The sequence below is a fragment of the Corylus avellana genome, chromosome ca4, assembly GCF_901000735.1.
Source record: "Corylus avellana chromosome ca4, CavTom2PMs-1.0".
NCBI classification, from domain to species: domain Eukaryota; kingdom Viridiplantae; phylum Streptophyta; class Magnoliopsida; order Fagales; family Betulaceae; genus Corylus; species Corylus avellana.
Genome location: NC_081544.1, coordinates 3614459 through 3634212, shown reverse-complemented (window position 1 = coordinate 3634212; position 19754 = coordinate 3614459). Strand labels below are relative to the sequence as shown.

The window sequence follows — 19754 nt, the reverse complement described above, 5'->3', positions numbered from 1 at the left end:
AAACATAAGAGGCAAACGACTCAAGCAGTGCTGGATCTCTAGAAATTTTTCTGCAACAATTTCAGTGTTTATGGCTTTTAGGTTTAGGTTATATGAAAAGGGAAAGAAGACGATGACAAACATTTCACTTGTTAAACGTATCGTTTAAATAAATTTTTGTCTGTTTGTGGACTATTGCAGCTTCTTTATTACAATAAGTCAATCGGTCAATGGGCTTAATGCATCAATGGACCACTGCCTTACCTTCTTTCTTTTAACACATGAGTGGGCCACTAAGTTTGGTTGAGAGACCAAACTCCAAATACTTTCCAAAAGTTCAAACCTTTTAAACTCTTATAGCAGCACTTTACAACATGATTAAAAAAAGAAAAGAAAAAAAAAAAGCCTAACGTTTATAGTTAAAAAAAATTAAAATAAATAAATAAACCCCTAAGTATAGGTCTTAAAGCCTTCAATAATTCATACCAATTGCTTGTAAAATTTTATGATTAAACTTTTTATATTTAGATTGTTCAATTAAATTATTTTTCTAATGAATATATATTTTTTGTTACATGTTTTAATTGTATGAAATACATAATTCTAATTGCCAACTATCATGAAGATCACCAATGATTTTAGTAAGTTCCAATCAAATTCTAACCAAGTCATGTCGAGGTAGTAAGTATGTCAATAGATCTTTCCTTAAGGAAAAAAAAAAAAAAAATCTAAAATGAGACCAAATTCTAAAGACATATCTACAAAAAAGACCTTATCAACCAATTATGAAGACTTGTAAAGGATAATTGTTTTTGTTTTGACTCTTCTAGTGTCTATAGCAACTACCGAACAACCATTTTCAGCAATGAAAATTGTTAAAACACGACTTCGCAATAAAATGAGAACGATTTTCTTGCAAATAGTATAGTTCTCCATATTGAAAGGGAAAGTGCTGAGAATTTCAATTTAAATTCGCTACTTGAAGATTTTGTACTTCTAAAAGACAGTAAAGTGCAGTTCTAGATACTTTTATTGTTTGTATTTTTGGCTTTTTGATTTAGTGCCGACCTGTTACATTTATAATATATCAATTCAAGCACATATTTATAAACTTTTATGGATATTTTTTTTATGATACATATATTGTTTGAATTACCAAATTTTTAGGGTAGAGAAAATTGTTAGAAGGCCAAAAAAATTTTAGTGGCACCCCCAATATAAGTTGTCTGGCTCAGCCACTGTTTTGGACCCTCGTATTTTATTTAACTAGCGTGGCAAATCCTAAGCCACACGTCGGAGAAAAATGAAACTAACTCAACTAGAGGTGAGCCGCTCTCTTCTTTATGCTATTATTTATCATCATCTTCATTAATAGTTAAGAAGGCCGAGCTTACGCTTACATATTGATACCTGCCATGCCGAATCCGGTTCAGCAAAAAAGAAAAAATCCTTCTCTTTCCAACTCATGCTTTTTCATACTATAATATTTTTCATGCTAAGTTACTTTCCATCTTAAGCCTTGAATTTGTTTTATTGTAAGTTTGTCATCAATTGCCTACCTTTTTCTTTTTTTTTCTTTTTTTTTTTTTAAAGGTGGGAAGGGGCAACCAATGTAATTTTCCACCTTGGGCGTTACCATCGGTGTTTTCACCCACTGTGAAATGTTCGGTTTAAGCCATAGCTACTGCTTGGGAAAGCGAGTCCGTCACCACAACTCCACCAAGGTGTAAGCCAATAAAGCCCCTTCAATTGCCTACCTTATTTAGTCTATCTTGTTTTATTTACTACGCATCCGGATTTTCAACAGATGTGAAAGAGTTTCTATGCAGACCACCTACCCAAGCAGGTAGCCAAGTTGCTTGAAATTTGTTCGAGTAGATGTGCTAAGACTCTCTCACATTTTTTGCCAGAATTCCAAGCAATATGAACAACAAAATTGCTGAGAATCTCTATCTATTTACTACACCCTACTTTCTCTATAAATATCATCTAATATAATATAATTCAATATAGTTCAGCATTAAAAATGTAGTCCTAATTCTTGTATTTTATATTTTTCTCTCTACTTTTGTTCTCTCTCTTACAATCTATATATTTCGTTATACATTTCTACATGGCATTAGACACATCAGAGTCCCTCCACCGTCAACTCTTCTTCTATTATCTAAAATTTCTTCTCCCTCAAACACATAAAGAAGTCCAAGATTCTCTCTCTCGCTTAAACGTTAGGGACGCTATTATGCTTTTAATGATATTTGTTGACTACTTATTAAAAAGAAAGATTAAAGAGGAGCTGTTAGAATTAGCAGTTAGTTATCATATATGGGTATTTTTGTTCCTTAAAAAAATAAAAAGACAAAAATATTCTTAAAATATAACTAACTGAATCGTTTCCCATTCATTTTATTCCATACTGGGCAAAGTCACAACAGTTGGAGGTATAGGTTCAATGGGTGCCACAGAGGAGGAAGGTGCAGTTGATGAGAATATTGAAATTTGTGAAGCAAAAGGGTTATTCGTATGTGATGGAAGCCATGATTGCCATCCAGTCCACTCTTTATTGCATTTCCAAGAGGATTGCGAAGTCCTGGAAAAGGCAAAAATTATTGGAGGACAACTAATAATGTCTCTCATTTGTATGCTTTCTTTGTATTTGAGAGAAATTTACAGGAAGAATTTCATTTGTATTTGAGAGATTCTGTAATCTTTCAAGGAACTGTGTTGTATGAACATGCTTGTTAAAATGCGTGAGTGGTAATTAATTGAAGTGCAGGTATGGTTTTTTTTTTTTTTTTTTTTCACACATCAATTACTTATAACTAAAATGCACCAAATAGTTAAAAGCTTTACTTTTTCTTCAAGAACATGGTACTTTTTTTTTTTGTGTTCTTGTGAGGGCTTACAGTCTAATTATTACATAAAAAGAAAAGAAAATGCTTCATGAAAAGTATGTAAAATTTGATTTCCCACTAGTGAAAGAGCTGTAAATGTTAGAAATGCTCAAATCAATTGTGGATTATCCCTTCTTCAAGAAACTGCCCTACAATTTTCAGCCAAGTGGCTATACCAATTACTAAGCCAACAATACGCACCATATATTATCCACTTTTTCAGTAGTTTCTGATTGGGTTTTAACATATGCCTCTTCAAATTTTCCTGTGAACTTTCAATTAAAGAATCTCATGAAATTTAGAGAGAATGTCCACAGCCTCTTGTTTGAGGTTTGCTTAACTTGCCATAAAGGGTTGCATCCAAATCATGTAATATTTCTCTGAAATAGACATAAAACCAGCTGCTATAAGCTTTATTAATTGCATATAGATTAGCAACCGACCAAGAAGAGGTTGGTGTCTTAATCTCTCCCAAAATTATCAAATCTTAACCGGCCAAAGCGATTTGTGTGAAAGCACTATCTAGGTGGTGAGAAGATATATGGTCATGTGTTTCACCATTGAACCTGCTGCCTCTCCAACTTTTGTGACTCTGTCCAACAACTCTTCCAAATCCTTCTCCTTAATCCCTTTACATTTGATTCTCTAGCCATCACTCCGATACGGACCCATTTTAACAGCTCCGACGGCAATTTTTCAGACCGTGTCTGAGAGAGAGAGAGGGAAATGAACACTTTAAGGAGAGAGATTTTTGGACTCCTATGTGTGTTTGAGAGAAGGAATTTTAGACTTGTTAGGAGTTAACGGAGGAGGAATTATGTTAATCATATTAAAAGAGCATGTGAGAAGCACATATTAAAAGGACATACAACAACTTATTAGACTCACTTGGAGGAAATACTTGTCCTTAATTAATCAATTAATGTGAAAACATATAATATTCAAACACACATCTGTTGCGATTGCTGTATTGTAAAACAAATGAGTAATATTAAACTTCATACCCATTTTATCACACTCACTTTACATTGTTACCGTAGCATGAGCTAAATGGAGGTTTTGCTTTTTAAGTGGCCATTCAACTCATGCCATGTCAGCCAGTGTGAAGTGGATGTAATAAAATAGGTGTGAAGAATAGATTTATTCAAAACAAAAACTTAGAAAGCCAAGTGGAGAGACCCACCATCTTGCTACATCTTGCTATTATGCATGTAGGTACCCCTTCTTCTCCAGGAAAGAAAGCACTTTTTCAGCCATTTCACATGGGGAAGCACCGCCTCCAATTTTATATTCTAATACTATCTGAGGAACAAAATATACCCATCTCAATTTCAGCTAAAGCAACAGCAACAAAAACTGAGAGATAAAAGGCCCAAACATTAGAAATAGGAACACTTCTTTCAGAAAGTATATAAACACTTGTTATGTTGCAGTTATTATGATCTTTTTTTATTATTATAGATAAACAAGCATCAGTGGTTGCAGTTGCACATACAATTAACTAAACTATCCCAGCAAAACTGAGAGATAAAAGGCCCAAACATTAGAAATAGCAACACTTCTTTCAGAAAGTATATAAACACTTGTTATGTTGCAGTTATTATGATCTTTTTTTATTATTATAGATAAACAAGCACCAGTGGTTGCAGTTGCACATACAATCAACTAAACTATCCCAGCAAAACTGAGAGATAAAAGGCCGAAATAGGAACACTTCTTTCAGAAAGTATATAAACACTTGTTATGTTGCAGTTATTATGATCTTTTTTTATTATTATAGATAAACAAGCATCAGTGGTTGCAGTTGCACATACAATCAACTAAACTATCCCAGCACAAGTTTTTTTTCCCTATGCCTAAAGACAAATCAAGCAAATGCACCTGACATAGAGAAATTGGGAGCCACTTCAGGGAAAGTAGATTAAATTCTAAAAAGTGCTTTATCATGTTACTGTTTTATTGATTCGACCATTTTAGAATTCTCAAGTATTTCCTGAAAGGAGCTCCACAAGCAATTTTATTTGAGTTTAGATACAGCATTAGGAATCATTATTACTCTTAAGCTGCTTCAAAAATCAGAAGAAAGCACACTGTTGCATAATAAAGTGTGTTAGAACTCTTGTGAGAGATGCTTTGCATTCAAGCGTATGTGTGTTTTTACATCTCTTCATGTTTAAGCTTATCAAACATATTCTACTTTCTCGAGAAAATATACATACCTCGCAATTTAATGGGGGCTCATATGGATCATCAATACCAGTAAAGCCTGAAAATTTCCAAAATGATATTAGATTTTAACAATTAACAACAGAATAAAACTGGCCATCATGCTACGGCCATTTGATTACAAATCCATGTAAAAATGAAGAACATATGCATCATTGTACAATTACATTATTTTACACACTAAAGCTATTTTTGAAATATAAGTTGAGACACTGATTATCTAGTCCACTTTAGGCTGGGTCAAAGCTCTTTAACATATTTATTGATGGATTTGATAGTTTCATCCAAAAGTGCGTGCTACCACTTGAACCTTTCCAACTGGTTCATCAATGGTGCGATTCGGCATAGCACCAAAGGTGCCTTTTAAAGGTTGCCATATGCATAGTACAGTTTTCATTCGCATAGTTCACTCAACTATATTTCCTCTCAGGCCTAAATGACTGAAAAAGTGTTTTGTTTTTGGGGATTCATCCCATTAACCATTAGCTTTCTATTACCCACATGCCTATACCATATGAAGTGAGAGGGTCCATAGCAACAGGCCCAAGTGAGAGGCAAATATCTTCCTCATCCCCTCATTGTGAGTAGAGCACCAGATAGCTGGGGCTGGTAACATAAAAAAGTCCAAAACTCTTCAGTCTGTAAACTTACCATGATTCATGTATAATACTGTCACGTGAACGGCAAAAACGACTAAGAATAATAAGAATACGGACATTATCAGGATTTTCACAAACTATTTTGCACGCATCTGGTATCAAACCATATCTATTTTAGTATATAAATCAACAACTTGACTTTTCAACCAGTCTTTCTTGATCTCTACCAAACACCCAAACTAACTCTCTCTAACTTTCTCTCAACTTAAGCGCCAAAAATAGAAAACAAATATAATGTGAGGTTGTTGCCACGTGTCTATCTCTTTTCTCTTCAAGTAAACAAAAGACCGAGAGCCATTTATCACATGCAGAGCATGTTGTGGATGCCAAGTCCATAATTAGATCAAAAATAATTTACCCTTTAAAAGCTATAATTAAGCAAAATTTAGCTCAATCTCAAGAGGCTAAAAATTAAAATTTCAAGAAAGAAATTTGGAAGTATCACACAGGCCATCAAAATGCAAAAGCCATTAATCAACAAAAATTAGAATGTTATTTTACTGTTACCTTTTATCTTTCCAGCACGTGCAAGCTTATATAAGCCCTTTGGGTCTCTTGCCTCACAAACTTGGAGTGGCACATCCATGAAAACCTGTTATATCAAGCATTTTGAGTGTGATTGAAAACAGTGGTACCATTTTCATTCTGTCTTTGTAATCATTTTCCAGGGTTCATTTCCTAGCAAATAATTTGAATAAAACTTCTGGATCACAGTTCAAAAGCAGTCATGAACTCAAGAATCAACAACCTCAATAAAATCCCCATCTGGTAATAGTGCACGACACGCATCCCGATCCCTTCTGTAAGGAGAAATCAAACTAGCAATGCATATAACTCCAGCATCTGCAAACAGCTTTGCTACCTCGCCTAAAAGATATAGAAAGTGAAAAAAAAAAAACATAATTAATTAATTAATCAAGAAAATTCATAAGCCGCATTTGATAGGTACCGTTTGCCTGAATAACTTATCAACTATAAACATTATAAATGCTACAACTTAGTAGCATGACAAATTAATTCTTTGAGGAACAAAAAGAAGAGCCACTAGAGCAAGACTTACCAACCCTCCGTATGTTCTCTGCACGATCTTCTGCTTTAAAACCAAGGTCATGATTCAGGCCATGCCTCACATTGTCCCCATCAAGAACATAAGACAGCTTACCCATCCGATGCAAGCTCTGACTCAAAGCACATGCCACAGAGCTCTTCCCTACAAGATAAACGGTAAAAGATTAAAAAAATAAAAATAAAAAATAAATAAAGGAAACGTTTATGTTAAATTGATCTCATACAACACATACTTTCCCCACAACATAATAAAGTACCACTAAGAATCCAAACAAGTCTCATAGCCTGACTCAGAAACTAAACTCCGCGGAGTGCTCTGAAGGTGAAAAGTCACATTTTTAAAATTCAAAAACTTTTCCCCTTAGGCCTAGAATCAGGCTCAACAATGAACCAATCTTACTGTCTGAATGAGTAAAGTTAAGGAAAAAGAATGACGAAGTTGTTAACAGTTGCAAGGTTAAAATACACCAACTAGTAGATTTAATCTCCTCTTTTAATAGACTGGTAATGTAGCAAGCTTATTTCAGGTAAAAAGCAGAGTGAGAGTGTTTCGCTAATCAATCAAACAGACTACGAAATATGCTCCTAGGTTCAATTGTATGTAATGTGCTTTTCATTCGTAGAAGAAACCAAGTCTATAACTGTTAAAAACTGGCATCGTCTGCTTTCTTAAGACTTCATCCGCTAAGTAATGTTTGATTGTTTTTATTCCTTACAAATGCTTCTTAGATTATTATAAACTCTGTCACGCTATGTCAATACCATGTTATCCCATTTTGTAGAACAACCATTTGCATCAATGTTACGTGATATTTGGCCCATAGGAACATCACTACCTCATTTTATTGACTATCTCATTGACGAAAATCAACTCCTTGAAGACAAAATCCAATAGAAATTTTAGTACATTTGGTTTAAAGCTGCTCCCACAATTTAATTACAAAATTCCATGATACTGAGTCCTACCATATTAAGAATATGTGAAACAGTATTAACAGAAATTATAGCATAGATGATATGCCCTGAATATGAAAATCATATCACATTTTGCAAATTCAAAAGCGAAGATTTTTTAACCAAAATTAATATAGTTACCCAATGAAAAGGATCAGACCCAAGTGTCATTTGAAATTAAAAGATTTGCCATATGCATCCCTATTTCTTCATAAATATAAAAAACTTGATCTGAGATGATAGAAAAAGACCGCAAGCCCTATAAACCCAGACATAAAAAACCATCTCAATTAAATAAAAAAACCACTAAGAGGTACATAAATCACTCTTAGCATAAACACAACATCCAACATTAGTCAATGAAAATAACAACATCGAACCTGAACTGCTGAGACCCGTGATCCATATTACGCATCCTTTCTGTTTGAGTAAGTTCTGCCTATCAATTTTTCCAACTGAACATTCATGCCACTTGATGTTTGTTGAGCTCCCAATGGTAGATAACTGGCTAAAGTTTCTCCCTAATCAGAAAACATGTCAGAAACCTGGACAATACAATCCAAAACTACTATCTACATACATGGGCACATTACAGTTCAATTAAAAGCGAACAAATTCAGATCTTTTCCTTTCCTTTCTTTAATTCTTTCACTTTCTCAACAACCCAACACGCCATAAAAGCAAATTCATTGCCTCATACATTTCCCACATCCGAAAAAGCCGAAAAAAAAATAAATAAATAGAAGCAAAAACCCCACATTTTCTTTCTCCCAAATATTTTCACATTTTCGATGAATAAAAAAAAAAAAAAAGTTTTCCAACATTTTCCTGAAATTTCTCGCCAACCAAACAAACCGTCAAAGCAAAAAGTAAAATTCCATACCCAAGCAAAACTTAGAAATGACAAGAATTACCAGCATGCCCATTCGTCGACTCGTCATTCGAATCGTCCACCTTCCCCTTCAAGCTGATCCTCCTCGACCCCTCCACCGCCTTAATCCGCAAAGATCCCCTAGATCTCAAATTAATTACGGAACCGCCACTGGGTGCGCTCGCGATGACGAACCCTAGCTTCGGCAACGATGAGGAATCGAGCCCCGTCGCCGTAATAAGCGTTGGCGGTGGTTTCCCTCCAATACTAATCATATCTAATCTCACAATAAAAATACAATATTTTTTAATTATAAAAAAGTAAAATAATTAAAAAGTACAAATAAGCACATTTATATGAATATATGGGAGATTCATTTTGGAGAAATTGGGTGGTATAAGGAGATTTGGGAAATTTTAATGGTGGCGAGGATGTTCAGGATTGTGGCTAATTGAGTAATGTGACCGTTGGGCTTTGAAATGGGCATGAAGTGAATTTTATGTATATAAAGGGGTTTGGGAGCAAAGAAGATCTTGAAAAAGCTTGCAACATTAGCATGGGTCCATTAATGGCCTATTTCATGTTCCCACGTGTTCTCCATTTGTGGAGTGCAGAACTATGTCGACTAATCTTTTGTGATTGAAAATGTTTGGATATTGTTACAAAAAAAAAAAAAAAAAAAAATGTTTGGATACTAAAATTCACATAGATTAACACCCGATGGGCCGACCATCTATATTTTAATAGTTGACGTGATGAAATGTTATATAAATTGTTACATTTTAGATTATATTTTAATAATTGACGTAATAAATATATATTTTTTAAACGGAATTCATATCAGTCTCATTTATAGAAATAATGAGCATAAAGCTCTTACACGCAACTATAGTCAAAGTTATGAAGTTACAGGCGTCACAGATGATGTATTACATTCTAAACCCAAAACTAATCCACTAACCCATGACTATTTTACATATAAAAGAAATAGATATGTGCCAAACAGATTCAAACTAATGCATAATTTGTGCTTATTCCTCAAAACTGAAGATAGACAAACCTCCAACCGAAACTCTTCTTCCTCGACTCAAAAGTCAGGATAACGTTTATATCCACAACTCAAATGTCTAGACCAAACGTGATAAATATTACATAGACATTTATATTAATTTATAATAATAACAGAAATTTCAAAATTTCTTTTAACCTACTCTAATAAGTGACAAATGTCATCTCTCACATGTTTTTTTTTTAATATTTTAACAGTCATTTATTGTCATTCCACTAATCTAAGAACTCAAACATTAATTTTTTAGAAACTCAAAAATATCGAATATTACTTATTACTTAATAGAATAAGTTAAAAAAAAAAATTTCTCCTGACTTAAAAAAATTTTGTAACCTTATAAGAAACTTGTAACAAAAGTTGTAATAGTATTAGCAGCGCTCAACACCATATCAACCTTAGAATTCTTTGAACATTATACAAGGACATTTCCTCGAATTTTAACTATTATATATATATATATATATATATGTAATAGTTTTCAATTTGTCATATTAGTCTCTATCACCTTTTTGGACTTTATATTATATTATATATATATTAAAAAAATTGTTGCTTAGCATTCTTAAATGTATTGAATACGAGGAGATGTCATCTTCTCAAGTAAAAGACGCAAAAGCTGACATCTCCTCGTTCAACACATCATTGAATTGTTGGCCATGTTTACTCATGGCCTTGGGCTGGTATTGTATCAAAGTCGGTGTTGTAAGATTTTTTTTTTTTTTTTTTTTGGGTAAACGTATTTGATTGATTTTAGTGAAAATATTTTGTAGGAAAAAGTAAAAAAATATATTTTAAATGAAAAGAAGTAAAAAATTTATTTTATAGTAATTTTTTTATTCGAATAATAATAAAAAAAATAATTGATGTGGTATAAAAAGTAGAGATGTTAAGATTAATTTTTAAGTAAATTTTTTTTTTTTTTTTGGATTGAGGCTGCCAGTATCAGCCCAGGCCCATTGGCAAACAGGCTAATTGTACCTATAATGCAAATTCAGCCACGTATTTCCCCAGCAAGAAGTACAACTACAATGTGGTCTTAGATGAATTAAACAATGTGAAAGAAGTTCCTCAAGAGTCACGTGGAAGAGCCCATTATAAACAGAGTAAACTAGAAAGAGAAATAAAATTTAAAAATTTAAAAAATTCACTTAATTAGCTTCCACCTTGATTTTGAGGAAGTTAGAATATAGGACTTTTTCAAATTGAATTTATTTATTTTTTCTTATTAAAGTTTTTTTTTTTGAATTGACTATTAAAGTATTTGCTAAGTTGTTTAATGTAAGTCAAATCTCTCTTGAACAAATTCACACTACATGCACCATAAACCAAAGATTTCATTCAAAATAATCACTTCTATGCTTTATGATCATCCAAATCAATTATGGATATCACTTATTTTACCCATACAATTACAATTACAAGTGAAGGAAGATCAGTTCATATCAAGTACTGATCTTCCAAAATTATTTCAAAACAATCGTTTAATAGATCGCCACGTGCATTAACATTTATTCATGTTTCTTTTATAAAATTTTGTGCTTTCTATTCTTCTACTGAGACAAGAGCATAATGTTTGATGAGAACTTAGACGGTGAGAATTGCATGCACTCACTCGAGTCTAATTGAGCTATAACACTATAGGTTAGCTTGACTCAGTCCTACCAGGGTATCACGCTGAAACTTGGACAACCAATGTTGGTTGCTCCGATGTATCTTTTGAGGCCGACGACACCACAAAGCTTTGACCCAAGTTGGAACTTGCAACCTTAGGGTGACTGATTTTCACTTGGTAGTCTCCATGGAATAAGGAGGCCTCAAAGACTCCATCTGCGTCTGTTGTGCCTACCATGGCCTTGGAACCCCACTTCTGCATCAGCTTGTCCACAACATCGCCGGTTGCCAAGTTGTTGAAATTGTTGTCTGTCAAGCACATTCTGTAACATCCCCCTGGCGACCATGCTGTCCACAACATGATTCCATTGACACTCGGGTGGGCGTGTAATTCCCATAGAACTTGCTCCAAGTACTGTGCTTGTGTCTGCACGCAAATATACATAGTCCAAGAAACAACAACAGTGAATAGAAGAACATAAACAAGCAATCCTTCTAGGCAAATGTTGTCCAAGAAACAACAACTTACCTCTGGGTGCATGTTTCGGCACATAATTTTGCAATCATACTAGCCCTCAAAGGTTAAAAAAGTTACGATGTCAAATTTTCATGTGTTTAAAAGTTTGCAATGCCACACCTATCATTAGGGTTTAGGGTTAAATTTGGCAGTAAATATATGAAATGTCCCTTATATCCCTGTAAAACTATTAAAAAAAAGTGTTACTTACACCTGTATACTTTCTTCATTCTTCTCACATCTTTCTACTTTTCAAAATCATTATTGGATTTGTGGGGACCATTGGTGAAACCTATATGGCCCTACAAATCTTGTGGTGATTTTAAAAAGTACGAGAATGGAAGAAGAACTAGAGAAAGAAAATAAGCATTTTCCTTTTTAAAAAAAACCATGGCTTGGCCATATGTCTTCAAAAGTCACAATTGCAATTTTTTTAAAAAAGAAATGAGGTATTTTGGGTATTTTATCGTCATCTGTTAGGATTTAACTGAAAATTCTTTTGGAGGAATGACATTGCAAACTTTTAAAACATAAGAACTCGATAGTATTACAAACTTTTTAAACTTTAAGAGTATGATTGCAAAAGTACGGAAACATATGGGCAAATGAAGTGTTTCCAAATTAGAGAAATGTTATTTTTACCTGGTCATCACCAACGCTATTTTTAACATCCAGTTCTGTAATCCAAATGGACAACCCTTTGGAAGCAAGAGTATCAAGGGAAGCTCTAATGTAAGAAAGGTCTGGAGGATAGCTGAAATGGCCCTGGAGCCCGATCCCCATTTCCAAATTGTTGTTTCCATGAAACCCCTGAATTTCTTCCAGCTTCTGCAGGTACTTATTTGGCTTTGATGACCCATCTCGGCTGTCCTCTATGGTGTTGTACTCATTCAGAAACAAAGGGGTTGTTCCATCAATAGTTTGAGCACGTTTGTAAAAGCTTGCTGACGCACTGCTCCCAAGCTTGTCTTCAAAGAAGCTGTGGTGCATGTTTTCATTCACAACATCCCATGCAATTACCTGCCCTTTGTACTTTGACATGACAGATTTAATCCTCTTGTTTACTGCTACAGAAAGTTCGCTGGACGAGAGCGAAGAAACCCAACCCTGTTATTAAAATATAAATTAAATGATTAAAATTCATCTCTCTGCGTAACAGAACAAATGTCTTGATTTCGAACGTTATTGATCTCGCTCACCTGTATCATCTGGGGATCTTCCCACAAGACGGTGTGGCCGCGGACATCAATGCCGAGTTGTTGTGCAAACTGAAGCAAGGCGTCGGCGTCGTCGTACTTCTCTTCGCCCTGGGATGGTTCGTTGGCATACCACTTCATTTCATTCTCAAATACTGTGACTGTGAACGGCCTTGAGGTGAACCAATTTTGGTAATCTGTGTTGGTGAGGATGTTCTTGTTTATTGCAGTGCCGAATGGGAAGCTCAGTTTCTTCTGTTCAAATGAGACTGTGGCATTGGACATGGGATTGCCTTGTTCATCAACTGCATGGATTCTCACCTTTCTCTTACGCGTCTGCAAAAAAGTCGAGACCAATTGAGCCATAGTCTGATTCAACCTCACCAGAACATTAGTGAAAACCAAGGCGGCTAATACTAATTAAGCATATATGGGTAATTCTTCATTGCGGATATTCGAATCCACGCCTACTACGTATCAACCACTTTAAGAATTTTCTTGGACTACTAAACCACCGCCAATAATGATATAAAAGCAGGTTGAAATGTTACATATTTTACCTTCTCAATGCTTTCAACTTGATGGGACTTCCACTGCTCTTTGGTGAATGGTTGCAATGAGATGCTATCGACCCATATATCAACTGATGCATTCTCGCTCTGATGAAAATATCAAATGCTAAGTTTATGATGAAGAATATATATATCCATAAAGAATCATTTATTTCTAGATGACAAATGTTCTTCAAGTGAGTTTATGATGTCAATAGTGCATTTTACATTGCAATTTTGCAGACTAAAAGTACAATTATAAGCGTGCGTTTGAGATTGCGATTTCGCAAGAATAATATGTGTTTTTAAAAAATATCGCAAAACATAAAGTGTTTGACATTATGATTTAAAAAACACTTAATTTAAAATGGAAAAAAAAAAAAAAATCTGCGATTTCTATAAACAGGTTATAGGTGTTTATTTGAAAAAGCGCAAATTTAAACCAAAATTACAACTTCACATAACAAATATTTGATAAAAAATACTTTTTAACATATTTTACCAAACACCTTTGCGATTTAAAAAAATCGTGGTTTCAAAAACGCAATTTTTAAGATCGCATTTATTAAAGCCACAATCCCAAACGGACCTTTTAAATCAAATACAAATAAAATGTATCATTGGTGGAGAGTGCTTTTTTTTTTTTTTTTAATTACAATTTGAAAACATAGAAAAATTTGTGTTTTAAAATCGCGGGTAAAGTGTGCATTTTTTAAAACGCACGATTTTAAAAAGTCAGACTATAATTTTAGCAAATGCTTAACTATGTTTTTAAAAATTACCTTTTCAAACTGCACATTTTAAAATTGCTCGTTTTAAAACCGCAAATCAAACAATAGATTATCATAAGCTAACAATGATTAAATTACTGCTAGCTAGTTTAGGTATGGCAAGGAGCTTATGGGGAATAAGGAGGGAGTCATGCTTCTTCTTCTAAAAGCACCAACACTCATGTTAAGTTTGGTATGCGAAATGACTATTCCATTAGGAAAATGAATAATTTGCTTACCAAACGTAACCTTAAAGTTGGAAGTATAATTGATGAAAAAAAAAAAAAAACAGTGAAAAGCACCTCAAAATAGAGCTCAGCTGGGCTTGATGCATTCACAGTAAAGCCAGTTTTAAGCATGGACCAGCAGTTTGTCTTGGCAGTAACAGCACCAGCATGTTTGAAGCCAGTATTTGTTTTGAAAACGGCTGTTACATCCACATTTCCATTGCTCACTTGTAACCAAGCTGCGGTAAATTAACTAAGCAGATTAGTGAACTTAATTAATATATACTAATTAGTTAAAGCAAGAAACATGTCCAAAATAATTAATCCATGTATATTTGGAATTGAGATCCACTCAAATTAGGTTGTTTGAATTTCACTAAAATGTAGATAGTCTAAGAAATGGGACTGTGAGGCCCATTTGCTCTACGCAGCATAGGGTGTGAGTCACATTTAGCCCGGCTTCTTTTAAGCTACCCAAATTTCATGTGATCCTCATGGCCATATCGATGGTAACAAGTGTTATAATCTCAATATCAATCACATTTTGTGGGTTGCTTAAGAGAAGGAGCTACGAGGCAAACGTATTTCAGGCAACTTAGGGTGTGAGGCTAGGCAATCAGTGGACCTCGCAACCACCCCCTACCCGAATTTCAGTAAAATTCGGATAGCTTAATTTCAAGAGATCCCCAAGTGTTACAATCTTAATATCAATCACGTTTCAAGTAGCTTAAGAGAGGGGGTTGCACGACCCATCTACCTAGGCAGCCTTGAGTGGCCAGGAGGTCCACTTGGGCGGAACAGGTGAATCTCGATCACAGCTGATCCCTATTCGAATTTCAATAAAATTTGGACAGCGTAATTTCAGGAGATCCCCATCCATATTAATGGTAATAAGTGCAACAATCTCAATATTAATACCAACCCAAAAAAAAAAAAAAAAAGTGTGAGAAATAAATAAAATACCAGAGAGTGTGTAGAGCTTGTCCTTTTCCAAAAAAAGCTTCTGTGAGATACTATCATGTGGATGGGTTCTGGTATGAGCCACAATGAATTGGTTGCCTCTCGACACTCTTTGTTCTATTTTTGCATTCCCAAATGTAGACCATCCTTTCAACCCCTTATTCAACTCAGGGTTTTTGATAATTCCTCCACCATACTGAGCTTTGTGGGGATTCAACAAACACTGAGGTTGTCAACCAATTAAGAAGAAGTAAATTTTAGATTTCATATTCATAAAATCAACTTACAGCTTATAATATTTAATTGCAAGAATAAATATTGCTTGCCTTAGCGCTGGCCGCATGATCATATTTTAAAGCGTTAGCTTCGAGCCCTGCCAAAAATAAAAAATATAGGATTTTTTTTTTTTTTGTCATTTTGCTTAGTTAGCATGCTAAAAAAATGGCTAAATTATTTATTAAAATAATTAACAAGTAATTAAATGAAGCATTATGCCAATATATATATATATATAAAAGATGAGAATAACCTCAATCACGTTGTCCTGTAAATTGGGTGTTTTTCACCATCGAATAAGAAGTAGATGCCTAAGTCGTTTGAAAAGCCAAAAAAAATATAACCCTTCACACCAAATAATTTTTTTTTCTCTTAACAAAATACCCCAGAAACAAAATACTCATCGACAAAACCATCAACAAAACAACTAAAGCCACCGTCTTGGTTGTTTTTGGAAAACATTAGTGTTGGGAGCTTGGAGGTTCGGTAATGGGTGATGGGTGGTGGGCGTTGGGTTAAAATGAATAGAAAAGTCCATGAGATTAATTTGAATTAAAGATACTATGTTTTCATCTCTATTGTATTTGATGTTTTTATACAATGTGTCAAATTTCTATTGAAAGCTGTAAAATAGGAGTTTTACACTACATGTCATCGAATGTCTCATAAAAGATTTGATTTATCTTTTACATGTTTATTCAATATAACAAAAATAAATATTTTGTAAGAATATTCTATTTAACAGAAATTTTTTACATACATAATAAAGAGGAAAGAAGCCAAAAAGGCAACAACAAGAAAAAAATGAAGAAAATAAAAAAAAAAAAACTACGAAAAATGGCCATGCCACTGCAATGTATAATTAACACGTACGTGACATATATATATATATATATACACACACACAAACGCTCAGGAAAAAAAAAAAAAAGAAAAAGAAAAATATGCAGAAACATGAAAAGCTTGAAGGAAATTATTCTTCCTTAAAAACAGCGTACGTTACTACGTACGTTATTTGTTTATGCATGTTTCCAAAGTACATGATGAGCGAGAAAAAGAACACCACGATTCACGACAACCCCACGTCAATATTTGCGAAGAAGAAGAAGTATATATATATAAATATTACATCTTTCAACGAGAGAAGAAGTAGAAGAACAAACCTGCAAAAAGGAGAGTACAAAACGACAGCAGCAGAAGCATATTGTTGGTTGCCACCAATCTCTGGATATTCTTCAACAGGAACCAGTCAATATCAAAATTATGTTTAAGAAATAGATAAGAGAGAGAGAGAGAGAGTTTAAAGGGTATTGAAAGAATGGAAGAAAATTAAAGGCCAAAAAAGAGATTGAAAAGCAGTATCTCTTGATGGAATGAAGATATATATACAGAGAATGAGATGAATATATTATATGCTGGGAAGGTAGCCTCCTCAAAGATCGCCTGTTTTCTGATTTTACAATATTGCCAATTACTTGTTATTGGGATTAACTCTTAATTAATAAATTCTACAATTGGAAAATATTGATCATAGAAAGAATATATATATGATGCTAGTTTGAGATGTATATATGTTTGTCTGTCTGATGAGAATTGGGTAGCCTTCCTTTTTCTCCTTTAATTAATACTCCTTTTTAAATATCAATTTTTGAAGTTTCTTGCCAAATATGTATATATTCTCAAACAAAATTGGAACTTTATTTTATTTTATTTTTGTTTATTAATGTTTTTGCCTCACCACAAATATTGCCAATTATGATATGATATGATATAAATGTGAAAATAGTTTTGAGTGTTTTGTGTTGCTTATTACTATTTTTGTTTTGAAAAGAGAAAACCAAAGAAAAAATAAAAAATAAAAAAAAAACATTATCAAACAAACATTTTACTTGTATTTCTAATACAAGAAACTCACCTAATTTAATTTCCTCAAATTAAAAATCTAAGACAACATTTTGATACTAAAAATTAGGGTCTGAAAAAGGTCCATAAAATTGTAAATTAGAATTATATTATTAGGGAATTTTAAAAAATTTGGTTAAAAATATATATTTAGAGTTCTATTCCAATATTACAAAATGAGAATAATTATTCTATTTGTTTTATTTCCAATAATAATAGTTATTTTTTTATTTTGGATAAATGTATGATAAATCCTTGAGTAAAGGCGCGATTTAAAATCACTCATTCACTTTTTAAAAATCAATTTTGACAACTTAAATATTTGGGAAAACTTTACAAAATTCTTTGAATTTTTACTCGTTTTGACACTACCCCTAAAGCTTAAAAATTCTCAATTAAAAGTATCAAACTTTTAATTTCTTTTAATTACCCCATTTTGTTAGGATTTTTCCTTAAATCTTGTCAAAATTCTCAAAATACATTTTTTTAAAAAAATAAATAAATAAACGTCTAAACCTTTACAATTTTTTATTTTATTTTTATAATTAAAAAAAAAAGTATATTTTGATAATATTTAACAAAAAATCCTAACTGAGTTAGGTAATTATAAGAAATTAAAAGTTTGATATTCTTAATCGAGAGTTTTTAAACTATAAAAATAATTTTGAAACGCGTAAAAGTTTAGGAAAATTTTCTTAAGTTTTTCCTAAATTTTTCGTGAATTTGAAAGAGTTTCCTCGATCAGCATGTTTGGTGCGCCACCTTAAAATAATAATTTTTTATTTTATTAAAATTAAAATCTAAAAATTAATTATTAAAAAAAAAGTCTGCCAAGGAGCTGGCATCCCACCGCTAGCCACCCCCAGCGGTGGGGATGCTCCGATCCCCATGGGCAGGGACAATTACCTGATGCGGAAGCCCAGAGACGGAGTGGACTCTTTTTGGTCGGATTTGTCAAACTCCACTACTCCATGCAAAGCTCTCCCAACCCATTCTCATCGACTGTTGTATGTCTCTCTCTCTCTCTCTCTCTCTGTGTCTCTGGTCTCTCTCTCACTCTCTCTCTCTCTGGCTCTTATCTTAGCATTTTCAAGCTTTTTGCAAAATGGTGGTGTTTTGCTTGGGTATTTGAATGTCCTAGACATAGAGATTATATATATATATATATATATATATATATATATATATATATATATGTTTTCTATCTTCCTGATGAACAAGTCAAAATGCTTTTCTTGGTTGGCTTTAAATAACTCTTCGATCCTCTTCTTCCAAAATTGTGATTTTAAATGCTAACTATGGTTATTTCATCCGGTTTAACCCCATTCACCTTCATTTCCCATAATAGAATGAAGATTGAAATTGTTATCAAAGGTGAGAGAGTTAGTTGAGATGACCTCTCTTCTTCCAGAACCATTTTTTAGTTGACTTTCAATATATAAGGGTGTTTCATATTATAGTCTTCTGTTCTGTATAAGTCTTTTGAGAGTCCTCTTACAGTCATTCCAAATGTGATGTGGCTTTTAAAATTACCAATAGATCAAAAGTCAATAAATCACTACTCAAATTCAACGGTAATTTTAAAAGTCACATCACATTTGGGATAACTGTAAAAAAACTCTAAGAAGACTTATAGCATTAGGTTGATATCATATATTCTCTATTTAAGGGTCGATTATAATAAAATATTGAGATTGTAAACAAATCAATGAGATTTGATTATTATAATTGTATTTACTAATTACCATATAGGGGCGCCTTTGTATTGCAGACAAAATAAGTCAATGAGCACGTATAATGTAGTCTTTAGGATTATTCAGAATAGTGGACGTAAGTATTTAACACCAAACCACCCGTAAATTCCTATTTTAACTTCATTTCAGTTTGGTAGCTAGGTAATAAAAAAAATGATAAACTTCACTAAGGACCCCTAAACTTTCACCCGTTTTGAAATACCCCTTCTGAACTTTCAATTGCTCTCAATTTGGACCATTTCATTAATTTTAGCTGTTAAAAATTCAAAAAAA

At 33.3% G+C, this 19754-nt stretch overlaps 2 protein-coding genes across 4 annotated transcripts; both read right to left on the bottom strand.

The window, feature by feature from the left end:
- Positions 1-2467: 2467 nt before the first annotated feature.
- On the bottom strand, positions 2468-9187 carry LOC132179972 (adenylyl-sulfate kinase 3). 3 transcript variants are annotated; one of them, XM_059592800.1, is made up of 8 exons: positions 8692-9187; positions 8158-8298; positions 6816-6965; positions 6504-6622; positions 6263-6347; positions 5090-5136; positions 4054-4172; positions 2468-2566 (listed from the first exon to the last, which is right to left on the bottom strand). In XM_059592800.1, exons 1-7 carry the CDS (start codon positions 8921-8923, stop codon positions 4074-4076), a joined length of 873 nt encoding a protein of 290 aa, XP_059448783.1. In that variant the 5' UTR covers positions 8924-9187; the 3' UTR covers positions 2468-2566; positions 4054-4073. The 3 variants fall into 3 exon arrangements, with proteins under 3 accessions (XP_059448783.1, XP_059448782.1, XP_059448781.1); XM_059592799.1 differs by lacking the exon at positions 2468-2566 and adding an exon at positions 3190-3577; XM_059592798.1 differs by lacking the exon at positions 2468-2566 and having other exon boundaries at positions 3765-4172; positions 8692-9186.
- A 2199-nt stretch (positions 9188-11386) lies between these two features.
- Positions 11387-16118, bottom strand: LOC132177871 (endo-1,4-beta-xylanase 5-like). The gene is made up of 8 exons (XM_059590350.1): positions 16088-16118; positions 15876-15922; positions 15553-15772; positions 14665-14828; positions 13602-13700; positions 13045-13377; positions 12503-12952; positions 11387-11755 (listed from the first exon to the last, which is right to left on the bottom strand). Exons 1-8 carry the CDS (start codon positions 16116-16118, stop codon positions 11387-11389), a joined length of 1713 nt encoding a protein of 570 aa, XP_059446333.1.
- Positions 16119-19754: the final 3636 nt, after the last annotated feature.

Coding starts and splice junctions, on each gene's coding strand:
- LOC132179972 (XM_059592800.1), bottom strand. CDS start 8,923: ATGATTAGTATTGGAGGGAAACCACCGCCAACGCTTATTACGGCGACG. Junction 8,299..8,691: donor GTCGACGAATGGGCATGCTG/GTAATTCTTGTC, acceptor TTTTCTGATTAG/GGAGAAACTTTAGCCAGTTA. Junction 6,966..8,157: donor CACGGGTCTCAGCAGTTCAG/GTTCGATGTTGT, acceptor TTTATCTTGTAG/GGAAGAGCTCTGTGGCATGT.
- LOC132177871 (XM_059590350.1), bottom strand. CDS start 16,118: ATGGTGAAAAACACCCAATTTACAGGACAAC. Junction 15,923..16,087: donor CACCCAATTTACAGGACAAC/GTGATTGAGGTT, acceptor TATTTTTGGCAG/GGCTCGAAGCTAACGCTTTA. Junction 12,953..13,044: donor AAGATCCCCAGATGATACAG/GTGAGCGAGATC, acceptor TTTTAATAACAG/GGTTGGGTTTCTTCGCTCTC.